At 38.0% G+C, this 13,834-nt stretch overlaps 2 protein-coding genes across 3 annotated transcripts in view; both read right to left on the reverse strand.

Annotated features, from left to right (window-relative positions):
* The window catches only part of LOC134826152 (DNA repair protein RAD52 homolog), a 33,965-nt gene extending 20,138 nt beyond the window's left edge, over positions 1-13,827 (reverse strand). The window contains exons 1-3 of one of the 2 annotated variants that reach the window (XM_063838448.1): positions 13,709-13,824; positions 13,361-13,541; positions 12,968-13,064 (exon numbers count right to left, since the gene is read on the reverse strand). In XM_063838448.1, coding sequence (XP_063694518.1) covers positions 12,968-13,064; positions 13,361-13,541; positions 13,709-13,759 — 329 coding nt within the window. In that variant the 5' untranslated portion in view covers positions 13,760-13,824. Of the gene's footprint in view, positions 1-12,967; positions 13,065-13,360; positions 13,542-13,708 lie in introns of both variants that reach the window. The other variant, XM_063838447.1, reaches the window with a different exon arrangement.
* The window catches only part of LOC134826149 (DNA topoisomerase I, mitochondrial-like), a 98,568-nt gene that overhangs the window by 69,561 nt on the left and 15,173 nt on the right, over positions 1-13,834 (reverse strand). The gene's annotated exons all lie outside the window — the stretch shown is intronic.

The raw sequence follows: 13,834 nt of genomic DNA on the forward strand, positions 1-13,834 counted from the left end.
GGACGTTCTGCTGGCTTAAATTACATTTGCAATTAAGTTTGCTTCACTTTTAAAACTTTCATCTCAATCATTTGAACTTCATTGATTGATTGTTTCATTGATATAGGAAGTGCTTGATTGTTCAGGGGAAACTTTCCGATTTCTCCACTTTTTAGCAAAACATTGTTTCGATTTTTGTTGACCTTTTCTAATAGCATTGTGGCGAAATCGTTGTACAAGATAGGGTTAATTACAGAGTTGAGAGGTAAGAATACTATGGATATAAGAGAATAGTAGGGTGTAGCATCGATGACGGCTCCCGAGTGGAGACAGGAAGCTATAGTAACTGGTAACCAACAAAGGAAATCCGTTGCTATAATCAGCGATATTTTTCGCTGTAATCTTCGGTTTCTTTTCCTAACCTCATGGCCTGTATTTGTTTTTCCCCGAGTAAGCACTTTGGACGTTGTTCTGGTCCTATAGTTGATGAAAATGTAGCAGACTGAGATTATTAAGAAGCAAACCATGTTTAATGATAGGATGCCCCAAGCATAAATTCGTTGAGGATCGTCTGCTTTAACAAAGAACTTGAATAGACAAACTCCTTCATTCCCGTAAAAGTCTATTTTCTTTCGACCAAGTGCATCACCTCCATAATCACTTGAAAACATACCATCAACAAGATCATTTATCACTCTCCATTTCAGATTTTTGCCCTTAATTTTGCCATAGTATTCTTGTAGGATGCTGAGATGGATTTCTTTTCCAGGAGCTCCGATAAAGAGTCTTACTGAGGATTTGTATGTCATGCCATTTACAAAGAAGTCTTCAAATTGAGGCACCAGAGGAATTACTGCAATAGTAATACACAGCATGACGATAATTATTGCAATTAGACACATTTTGAAAAGGAATTTTCTTGTAAATGGTTCGCTGATCCGAGTCTTACCTCTTATTACCCCTAGCCTAGCTAAAGCAAGAATAGTCATGGAAATAAGAGTCATTTCAGAACCAATGGTGCTGATGACGCCTATAATGTTACAATGAGCGCTAGACAGCCAATTTATATGTTCGGAACAGTATCCACTCCCATAAACTATTGTGTCCATTATTGCTATATAGATCAAATACACTCCGATCAGCAGATCACCTAGATTTATTACAAGTATCAGCATCTTATTGTTCATAGCCACTTTTGATATTTTGTTGTTGAAAGCGGTTAGATTTTGATAGAGTGAAATCAAGTTCAGGAATATGGCTAACACAGCCAGACTCCAGCTCAAAATCTTGAGAAAAGTGTTTTGTAATATTTGTTTGCCACAGTGTGCGTTACACTCGTCTGAGAAATCCAGACAGTCGATAATTCCATTACACTTTTCAGTGATTGGGACCAGTTGGTTTTTGGAATCACACAAAAACACATTGGTGCAGAGTATTTCGTCAGAGCCATCCCCACAATCATCGACCACGTTACAAACTTGGTCATAGTTTATGCAAATACCGTTGTCACAACTAAAATAGTCATTTCTGTACGACTCATTACCTACTTTTGTCACGAACGAAAGAAAAGTATTATCAGAAACTGTGTATATCCTATTTTGGTGTTGTTGAGGACAAGAAATGTATTGGATCTTTTTTTGCAAAGGGCAATTCGAGTCTTTACAATACCCAGCACAACTCAGTGTCACGTAAACTTCTCCAAAGATATGATCACAGTTAACTATTGTGTTAGGGCGGATTATTTTCAATATGGATTGAACTCCAAAGACTTCAAGTCCCGTAAGATTGACTTCATTGATAACGCAACGATTTGCTATTTCCTGCAGACCCTCTAGACCAGGCAAGCAATACAGCAAAACTTTCACCTCTCTGCCTGATTTCCGCACAGTCAGTACACTGTCAAAGGTAGGATTGATCTTATGCGACTTCTCGCATACTGTAGTTTCACGACCACATGTATTAATCCCATCACATAAATCTTTGAATTCTACGAAGGCTGCTTGATCATGTTTACAAAGAAACACCTCCTCACACGTTTTATTGATTGACACTACGAATCGTTTTGTTGGACCAATGCCACAAGTTTGCCACACGTCCTCCTCATCGATTGCATCTAAACAGTCCTCAACCCCATCCCTTAGCCATGCAATGGGAATTTGTAATGCCTGGTCGTGTTTGTTGACCCTGTGACAAACCCTCTTTGTCATGGAGCGACAGATTGCTATTTTCTCATCAGCCCCGCTCAGACAATCTTCAATTTGGTCACAAAGTTGGTGTTTGTGTATCTCACAGGTGAGGGATACCTTGACACAGACCTGGTCTATTCCGTTGTCACATAATGTTGGAACCTCTTGTTGACCATGACACACAACAAATTTGGATACGGTTGAAAGATATCCATTGATATAACAGGTTATTGTCGACCTGCTCTGGTCTGTACAGTTGGTTTGATCTACAAAGTTATCACAGATAGGATCACCTAAAACTTCAGTGTCAATATTCTGCTCAACGCTGAATGGAGCGCTACACCTTGTTATATTTATAATTGGGATAACCGAAGAAGTTTGCCTTCCTGTAAAACCATTGAAGATTGACCTTCTACATTTTTCGTGTCTTGGTAAGGAGTCAGGATCTGAACAGTTTCTTTCATCCTCACCATTTAAACACAGGAATGTCAAGTCCCCATTGCACACTTCACTTGGTTTGACGTATTTGAGTTTTTGTCCCCAGCCGATGCAGTACAAACCGTATAGGTAACCACTACAGAAAGCCTCGTCCTCGCACCATTTTCCTTCACAACGTCCGTTACAAACTGAGGACTTTCCCACTGTTAGTCCGCTTCTTAAAGTTAGATGAACTATATCATCCTCTTTATTTTCTGCTGAACAAAAGTTGGCCGGTAAATTGAAGCAGGTTTGCGAAAAGGATAGATTGTCAGCTAATGGGTTCTTGTGGCACATCGTCGCTGAAGAAACTGTAATGACAGACATACTTCCCTCCCAATAGGCGTTTGGGATGACAGCGTTTGTTTTCAGTACGCAGACGTATTCGTTACAAATTGCAGCAGAGTTTGATAAAGTCAGCAAATTTTTGATACCACAGCTTTGATAGAAATTAGGGTCGTTGTCGCAGACGGTGTCGAATGTAGAGTAGAGGTACACTGGTAGTGGTCTGGCTACGTATAGCCTGTCAGAGTAGGGACATTGAAATACTGTGTAGCCTAATTCCTCAAAACAAACTCTCTTGAGGAAATTGTATCGCTCCACGATTGGACAAGTGCTCTTCAAAGGACCGCAGAAGAGGATAGCAGCTGATTGTAAATTATTGTGTCCTTCACTTTTTTTAATTTTAAACGTCGCATTAACAGTTCCGTTGTTATCCACCGAACAGAAAATATCATCGAATTCAAACATGAATTGCGTATGCTTCCATTTTGATTCGACGACGGTTTTTAGATTTGAGAACCAACTTATTGCAACCTGGTACCCTATCTTTTGACATATGTGGTTAGGCAGACAATCTTGATCGAATCCTTTGCTTTCGTGAAATAATATAGGGCCCCAGGATTTGCCATCCTGGACGAACAGGACACCGAATCCATTCGTTGCTAGCGTACCCTCATCGTTGAGCAGGTAAAACGTTGCATTACCTGTTTAAATCGTTTCTATGGTAAATGAAGCTAAAATTTGGGCCCATAGGGACGTCAACTTATTAATTACATATCTCGTATGCCTTGATGTGGCTAGTTAAAGCTCTGAAGACAGAATTTTAAACTTAAAAGGCGACGATTTTGTGTCAGTTAAGAAAAATATTATCACCAATCCACAAAACAGTGGCGTAACGAAGGGCCCCGCCGATCCCGCTGTGGCAACAGGCAACGTTACGCCACTGCCACAAAATATCATATCTAAAAATCCCCATTTAACAACAGCTAGTAAGTTCATTGAAGTATACATAGTATATACTTACTTTTGGGTAGAGTGTGTAAAGATCGTATCAGAATAACTATTAGCAGCAACATTTTTCCAGATTCCATACACTGCAGACTGCTGTAAACTTCGGATAGTGAGCTTTGTTTCAATACATAAAACTAGAATTACTAGCATACCATTCCCTTAAATAATGGGGTGGGTGACAATTTACCCCCCCCCCCCCCGACAATTGACCCCCCGACAATATAATTTAATACAATTAACCCTGACCATGACCCTGACATAGGACCCTGACCCTGACCCAGGACCCTAACCCTAACCCTGACCCTGACCCAGGACCCTGAACCTGACCCGGACCCAGGACCCTGACCCTGACCCTGACCCTGACCCTGACCCTGACCCTGACCCTGACCCTGACCCTGACCCTGACCCTGACCCTGACCCTGACCCTGACCCTGACCCTGACCCTGACCCGATCAATTGACCCCAGTGTAGTTACATGGGGGGTCAATTGTCGAGACATTTTAAATGCTAACATTGTTCGTATTGATATATCTAGTCGAAGGTAACAATGGCCACGCAATAATACCACTACAGGGTGAGTTGAAAATAGTGTGTAGAGTGTAAAAATCGAATAAAAATTCTCAAAGGCCTATCTCGAAATTCTGTCTGACTCATCTTTTCTAAATGATCCCTAGAACATATCCTGAAAGTTTCAGGGTGATTACTCAAAAAATGTAGGAGAAGATAGATTTTTAGACTCGATTTTCAGGGTACGCGATCAAAAATCACTCGCGCAATACAATTACCACACACGCGCTGACCTTTGACTGGCAATAATTTCGGCTAGGAACGATATTTTTCCACGGGATCAAAAGCATATGATAGATATTACTCCCCTCTATCAGAAACAACTAAAAAGTCGATTTTGAGAACATTTCCATGTAGACCCCCCCCTGCCCCCTTAATACAGTCAAGTCGGCTATGCCTATAGACAATTGTCTTACACGTTATCAACACTAGCAGGAACCCGTCTAACCCTAAAGTGGTGTCAAGACTCAAGAGACTAAAATAATTATTACCTATTTAATTTGCGTTTTTGACACCACTTGGGGGTCCAAATTTTGGGCTCTAAAACTCCTATTTCTTGGCCAATTTTTTATTTTTTCATGCTGATTTGAAGGCCATTAAAGCATTTGAACCAGTCAAAAAAGTTTCAGTTGTATATCTTTTAAGGTTTTTGCGGAAAGTCGTGTTAAAGTTGATGCCATGGTGTCAGTAAAATGGCACGGAATCATATATATATATATATCGTCTCGCTTTATATATAGTAAGATGGCATAGCTAATAAAGGATGATGGGTTGAGCAAATTATTAATTATTAAGAATTTTAATTGTATGTATTATTATAATATTTTTATATTTTCATTACCTAAATATGCAAAAATTAAGTGAACATTTCATTTGTCAAAAAAATTAGAGTCATTTACATTTTACACACTATTTTCAACTCACCCTGTATATAACGATGCAATAAAAACAGTTAGTGTGCAGTACGTTAAAAGCACCGCAACCATTTTGAGACATATTTTTATATTTTATGTTTTAAGGTCTGTTGTTTGCTCTGAAGATTTGATTGGACGCATCAAATTTAATCAAAGGGGTTTTTAAAAAGTGTATATTTATTCCGTATATAGTATTTGACCAAAACCCATAATTGGGTAGAGTGGACCGCTGCCAGTGTCTCTCTTTCCCAAACAAAAGGAAATGATATCAATTTGAATAACCGTTTTTTAAATGCAAAATATTACCAAGAATGAAATCGGTCGCTCGCTTTTGGGTTTTTTACCGAATTTCGTATAACAGTACTGGTGCGTATTTTTCTTAAATAAAAAAAAATTCTTAAAAATCTCCACATAACTATTTCTTATTCCTGACATCTTTGACATTCAATTAGAATGTTTTGAACTTAAAATATGCCTGCTGAACTACTTTCGGTCAGTCTAATGCCTGAAAAAAACAGTAAAGGGGGTATAATAGTATAAGGGGTAAATAGTGTGGTGAGCATAATGGCGACGGTCAGTCGGTCATGCTTGCCAGCACTGTGACAGTCAGATACGTCCCAATTTAAGCCTTTGTCGGACATAATCCGCAACAAGGCGATTTCAACGGAAAATGGTCGGGTACTAGGTCCCAGGAATCATCCCAGAGAGTTCTCAAAATTTCTGACGCCAGCAAAATCCACAATTACCACTTTTACCACCTTTTTACCACATTGGTTTTCCGCAAATAATTAAGTCAATTTCTGAATATCATAGAAGATCTTAGTTTAAACCAGTGTGTTAAGAAAATAAAGGATAACAACGTTTCTTTCTAATAATTATTTAGTCTCTCGAGTCTTCATTCAACTTGGTGCCAAACAAATTCAATGTTTGAACTAGTAAGACTAAGTAACTAAGTAATTTTAATCTCATCAATATCTTCATTTTGGAATTTAATCACGGATTCTGATTAAACAGATCTTGGTTGTCAGTAAATCTCAACGAGCTACAGACTAAAACCGGGGAAGTAGGAGTAGCTACGTCAATAGTGGGCAGAAAGATGGTTTTATGATTTGTGGAAATGCTCTCCAACTAGTGACTTCACAACCTTATTAAACGAAGCCCTATTTAAAGTTCGATCGTAGATATGCAACGAAGCAATATATTAATACATCATGATTAAAGCGAGGAAAAGAGGTGGTACACCATTTTAGATATGACGCTGCACAGAACCATTTTAACGCTCTATTATATATAAGCGTATGCGAAATAATCTAAATCCCAGGAAGTTTAACCTCGTGAGACAAGCTAATTATAACACACATAACCCCGGCATGCGCAGGGATTATATTTCAATTTTTCCCGCGACGCGCGGGAAAAATTTATAATAATTTCGAGTGCGAAGCACGAGGGATTATTATGAAAATAACCCCGACGTGCTTTAGCACGAGGGGTTATTTTAATATAACTTAAGCGTGCCGGTGTTATGTGTTATAAACCCCTCCGGGTTAGTGCTAGGACCAACAAATTTGACATTTTACTCTTAATTCTAGCTATATGAGATCATTATGGAAAATATGAAATGAAATTGGGGACTACCAAATAAATACAACTAAGGTACTATGACTTTTGAAATTGGCGTTATATCTAAACATTATTCCTCAGTCAGAACGTTGAATGAATATGAATATCGATAAGGGGCGTCGAGTTAAGCCTGGCAAGCGATAAAAGCTAATAATGATATCGTGTCATGAAGTTCATCAAAGTAGACGACTATAATACATGGCTTATATCAAACACGACAAAATTAACCGAACCGGACAAAATCAAATGTAACCGTCGAGACAAGTTTTGGAACTGGTCCAATTAATGTAAGAGTTTAAGTAATGTAAGCAGTGTGCTGGAGTTTTGCCAGCGCCTGCAATTAGACCGATACGTAGATCGAGTGTATTTATAGTTCTTACGTTAAGCCATAGGTCACGTGACATTTTTTACCAATGCGCGTCGTAGTAGTTAGTCACGTGATACACGTCATCAAAACACGTGACAGTGCGCGGTTGAAATTCTCATGGAATATCAAAACAAAACAAATCTTGTTGAGCCAAATTAGCGGGGCGGGATTATAAAAGCTGTGCCGGGGTTATTTATTCAGCGGGAAAAAACTAACAGCGGGAGCCGGGATTATCAGAATCTATTTAGCGGGAGCCGGGATTATCAGAATCTTATTCTATCCCGGAGGGGTTTATAACGCCTACTCGCTATTTAAAGGAGAGGGTGCGGATCATTCCCACGAGAGGGAGAGCGTGAGCTGCTAAATTCAAAAGTGGTTTATATGAAGCTTTGAAGGGGTAATGATTGCTGTGACGCACGTAGAACCCTTTATAGAATCAGTTATATAGGCATGCCTAAGTCGTTTAATCTCGTATATGCTCCCCAGTAGTGTTCGATTTCGTGACCTTTTTTAGTAAAAATTTGCTTCTTCGTTTTTTGTGTAATTTGTTCTATTTCAAGTATATTTGTTATAACTTATAGTATTAATGTACTAAATGTGTAATACAGTGGCATGGGTTACCAAAAAGTGATAATGAGTGTTTCAAATTTTCCAAGTTACCATAGTGACTAAAATATTAAATCTTTACCTTTTGATCAGTTTATGATATTATGTGGATTCATTTTCTGTGAAGTGTTTAAGATAAACATGATCTTAGACCAAAGTAGAGGCAGCCTGTCTATTACAACACAGAACAAATGTTCTTCGTGAAATAAAAGGATGACAATCTAAAAATTTAAAACCCGAGGCTTAATTGGGGTTCAAAGAGGGTCTTGGAACAACTTCTCACATTGTGAAAGCTTATCCTGTTTCCATATCTGTTTGGTTTCATAGTCCACAGATCATATTGACCAGTAAAAAATATCTAAGTCCATGAACACTGTCTCTTTTATCGTGACCCAGCACCATCTTTATCTTTATAGCTTTATCCATAAGACAAAACAATTGTTGAATCAGGAAACAAAAGGGTTGTATAATAATAAACACGTTTAAGCGGTCTTTATGATCCATCTACAAGTAAAATGATTTGCTTTATTTTTGCAAATTTTTGCACTCAGCTAGAAGGCATATTTTTAAAGATTTGGAGATTACCGTCCACGATGATGAAAGGGTAGACTTTAGAATTGGTGGGATATAGCCCTGAACTGAGTATTTAAAAAGACAACATAAGGTACAGTAAATAAGGGGCGAAAAGTTGGTGTTTGAATATAAGACCGTCGATCAGATGTAAACCTTAACGAGGACCCGACATGAGCTTTAAGATTTTTCGTTTAATCTATTCTTGACCTAGTATCAAAATCAAACCATAATTCTCTTGATTATGAACTATGCTCCATACGCATAGAGTATTAAATTACTCGAAACTGCGTAGAAGCAGTTAAGAGGTGTAATGATATTAATGGTTCATCTAATGCCATCCTTATGGAATCCATTAGATTCTAATGGATTCCATAAGGATCAAATCAAATGAACACATCAGTAAATGATGCATTTAGTGACTGGAGGCCGCCCACAAAAGCAATTAAACAGTCAAGCATAAACGATCTGCAAGTTGTCGCATACGAGGGACATAGGTTGTCAGAGGCTTTATGGGTCTTTGCTGAGTTCTTCTCCGAGTGTTTACTACTTTTGGCACAGTTAGAGCACTTTATCTTTGTGACAATATTTTCACTCTTGCTTCTGCAGTCTTTTGACTTGTGGTTTCCTGCACAGAAGAAACATGTTGGGTCTTTATCTTTGGCTTTACAGTACATGGAGTTAGCCATGTGACCAAATTCCTGGCAATGATAACATTGGATGACATGAATTCGGTCTGTAACATGGTGTTCCCTAAGGTCAATATGAACATAGTCTCTGTTTTGTCCATAATAGGTAACAAAAACAATGGTGAATCTGTATCAGCTTCCTTAAATAAACGCGGGTCCACTAATACAAGGTGCCATTTCCAGTTTTCATTCCCAGCTTTGTTTTGACTTTTCAGTGGAAACTATTTCGGTGAGTTACTCAACACTTCATTTCATTTTCATATACAATGCAGCCGGTTAAGTTTAAGGGAGTTGCCATTTGACAACTGCACCATCATATTATAGGTTAGGCTCGTACGTCACGAATTTAACTCTGCCGCTGCTCACGCTGCTATACCCTCTGTATAATCATATCTATATTGACCAGAAATTTGAAACTTACAGAAGCGCAACAGAATATTATGTCATTTTTGTTCAACGATATACATCTTCAATATCAGTCTGAGTACAGAATAAAAATATAACCGAACGACTTTATGGTGATTTTGAGAAAAGAAATAACCTCGCGGATATCCATAAATTAATAAAATTATCCCAAGTTCGCTCCTTTTGAGGCCAAATCGGTGAATAGAATTAGACCTTCGGGGTCTTCGGAGTAAAGAATTAAATATGTAATTTCAATATTGAGCCATTTTTTACACTAGGATAAAATAATAAAGTTATGTCTTAAAAAAGCTTACTTAATGAATCGTATGGTTGCCACTCTTCCACTTATGTTGTGACCCTTTTAAGATACTGCAGATACGTGATTTTTGCACTTAATCAGTGATTTCGTCACCAATCAGTAATCTCATCGGGAGCTATTCGCTAGCGAGCAAAAATGAGACTCATTAAGCGGTAACGAGCATGTTGGTGGATGACAATCTGATCACTTTGAGTGAATACTGATAGTGACGTTCCTTAAAACCGAAACAATTTGCGTTATACTTATAGCGCTTCAGTTGCTGTCCTATTAAAGCAGTTTCCAACCAATCAGGGCATTGATTGTGTGAAGATATTACTGATTAAGTGCTGGATCACATATCTGCAAGATCTTAAAAGGGTCATAACTCGATTAAATTGTGAACAACCAACTTAAAATTTGGGGAAAGCACTTCAATTATCAAGCCAAATGTGTCTAGAAACTTTGGAGTTCCTAGCTGAAAGCGTTCTCACTTTATGGTGACAATAGTGAAAAAGAGGGAGTGGCGTGCCACAACCACTGTAATTAATTAAATTTAAGATTACATTTCTAAGAAGAATTACGTGGGTTATTAAAGGGTTGCGTGTGGGCAGTTACTTTTGGGCAACCCTGTAGGTTCATGGGGCAAAGGGGTGTCCGTACTAAGTTAGCGGTACATTAACTTTGAACAAACGTTTTGGTAACCCGTGTTCTGTCTATTACTATAAGACTCTAACCCCACCTGCAGCTACGAACTTGTAGTTATTTTTTGAATATTCTGTTTAAAAGCTGTAAATTACAGTCATGTCATCAATGATGGAGTTTTATAACACAACCTCGGAACATTTTTTAACTGGGATGTAAGTATTATCGATCAATTTAAACTTTTCTACATAAAGCTAAATGTTACTATCGTTACAAACATTAGACATTAAAGGAAAAAAATCTACACTGATAAATATTAAAAAACGGTATCACCAATCAAAATGTGTCGTTTTTCTGAGGACAGCGGGGGTGATCCCAAAAACATTTTGGAAATTTGTTTTGGTGAAAAGTGTTCATTTAACAGTAGATATACGTAAATAACTGTATAAAATATTAATGGATTGTTGGTATCTGATCAAGGATAATGGAGCAGTTTTTATGTTTCATTTACACACTATTATACTACCATTTACCAAATAATATTTCTGCTGTTCATCCAAAGCAGTCTTCTAATAAATATTATTTTGCAGGTTCCTGTCCGTTCTTGCGCTCTACATTTTACACAAAGTAATGTACTGTGGTTATTACAATTCCTGTAAGCTTGGAAACCAAGCTCCTTTTCCGCACCTTGAACACCGACAAATAGCTCAGGTGTTTAACTACTCTGCTTACGACTCAAACAGCTATTGCAAAAAAGAGGTTTTTGATTTATTATATCTTTTTAATGTGGTATTAATATTTGAATTTGATTTCCCATTCATGTATAATCCTATGTGGTTCTTAAATCTTAATATCCTTAATCAGTTAATGACATAGTTCATATTTTTTCAGATGACATCCGAGGTAAACTACTACAAGAGCAGCTGTCAGGAGATGTATTCAGCATCGAGCGTTAGTACTGATCTGAAAGAGCACTACCATTACATCAATGCTGGGAACACCGATGTCAAGAGAAGTCTGATTCCGAGCAAGGATATGATCCGATCACCAAGAAAGAAGCCACATATCGAGATTCAAAAGAAAGACTACGTTGTTCCTCAAGGATACGTTCTAAGCCCCGACCCAGTGGCTAAAAGCTGTCAATACGAGAAGAAAGAGAGCCCCTCCAGTAGTCCAGCACCTCAGAAAGAACCTCTTACTCTGGCTGACTGTAAGACAACATTTCTTTAATTTCTTAACCATATTTTGGGACGTTATAAACTTTCGACGTGTGTTCAACCAAATAAAGCAAATATTTTGAATATAATCTAACATGATCTCCAATTGAGTAATTCACTTTCACTTTCAGTGCTATTGTCGGGTGAGATCCCTTTCTCCCCAATAGAAAGACCTAATACTGAAGCTGCCAGGATATTCTACAGTGCTCCCAATACACCACCTATACTTCCAATTGGTAAGTTCATACGTGACAAAATGGGTGACAAAATTCATTTATGAACACATGTCAATCTTAATGACGACATATTGATGTACCTGTGCAGAATGTTAAAATGTTTAAAAAGATTGCAGATTCATCCATATTCCATTGATGAACTTTTGAAGATTATTATCCCTCTCAACCCCCAGATCCACAAAGTTGGAGTGTAGCAGAAGTGATGTTTTGGCTAAGATGGTGCTCCAGGAAATACGAGATTCAGAACATTGATCCGCATATGTTTGGGTTTAATGGAAAAGCAGTGTGTCTTCTGACCAAGGCTATGTTTAGATACCGAGTGCCAACAGGGAAAGGAGCTCTCATTCTCTACATGGTTAGTATTTTAGATATTTTCTTAATTTCATTGAAGTATGGAGGGAAAGAAAGAGGTGTGGCAGAGACAGAATGGATTATTTTATTTACATTTTCAAAGACACATTTATTTAAGAAAAATGATCAATAACCAAAGTTTGCTGCAGGAGATCAAGAACAGAAAGAAACATGCTAAAGTTCAAAAAGAGGCGAACGAGCTGAGGCATCGCAGAAGAGAGGAGGAATTTCAACGAGAACAGGGACGACAGAATTCGACTGGATTAAATGTAATGTGACGTCATGTAATATTTGATATTTATATCATGGCACCTTGATGAGATATTTGATAGAATCATATATGAACCTTCAGTGATTGCTATACAGCGTGGAGATTAATAAAGTAATATAGTTTCACTGTTATTCTGTATGCTTAATTAATTTGACAACTTATCTTTTTGATATCATAGTTTAAACTGTAAACACTCTCCATCAAATTAAAAGCTCTACAATTTACCCAATCTATTCCTCGAAATGAAACTTGGAGTAAAATTATCAAACAATTTCTCACCTCATTCCATCCACACAGCCATACCCAACATCTTCTCTGAAGCACCCATTCTTCAAGGTAACCTTCACCGTGGCCGACACGCCAACATTAAACTTGCCTGGAAGTAAATTTGGTCAATTTTGTTGTGGTCATTTCTTATCATACAACGGCGAGCGGATCTATATAAGCATATTTACAGATGCTGATCTGACCACTGGCTTATTCATTGAACGGATCATAGCGCTAGCGAAAAAAAGAAAAAAGCGCTAGCAAATGGATGAAAGAACATGCAATAACATTTTTATTGCATGTATTTCAAACGTTTTTAGACCCTGGATATCAGGGGTGCACCGCTGGACGAGGCAAAAAATCCTTCTTCGGCAAAGTTTTGGTTGAATCGTTGTTTTGACTAACCAGCCAGATGATCCACGAAGTCTACAGTCATGTTCGTAACAGAATAGCCCCATCCATCAAACCCAAAAGTTTCGTTAGCAAGTTGAACCACCCTCCAGCCTTCCACATAGTATAGTTTCTGTCCACCAGGACCAGGCCTTGTCGCTACGAAATCAGTTCCTAATCTCTTCCTCAGTGCTGCCTGGTGTGTTGAAGGTATTGAACCTTTTAGTTAAAATTTGTTTTCCGAATCTGTTAATGTGCAAAAGAGTACATTCGATGTTTAGAGACGAGAATTAATAACTGTGAAGCAACTGGAGTAAGAAATTAAATTTCTAATATTGTACTAATCTGCAACATTATAAAAACCTGGATTTCATTAAACTCATCATCGGTATATGTGATGGATCCGAACGACATTATGGACTTTGGATGCACAATTTGCACATGCCTCTCAGCGCATGATAATACGACCTATTGGAGCTGCTAGGAGCC

The sequence above is a fragment of the Bolinopsis microptera genome, chromosome 1, assembly GCF_026151205.1.
Source record: "Bolinopsis microptera isolate Bmic1 chromosome 1, MBARI_Bmic_1.0, whole genome shotgun sequence".
Taxonomy (NCBI): Eukaryota; Metazoa; Ctenophora; class Tentaculata; order Lobata; family Bolinopsidae; genus Bolinopsis; species Bolinopsis microptera.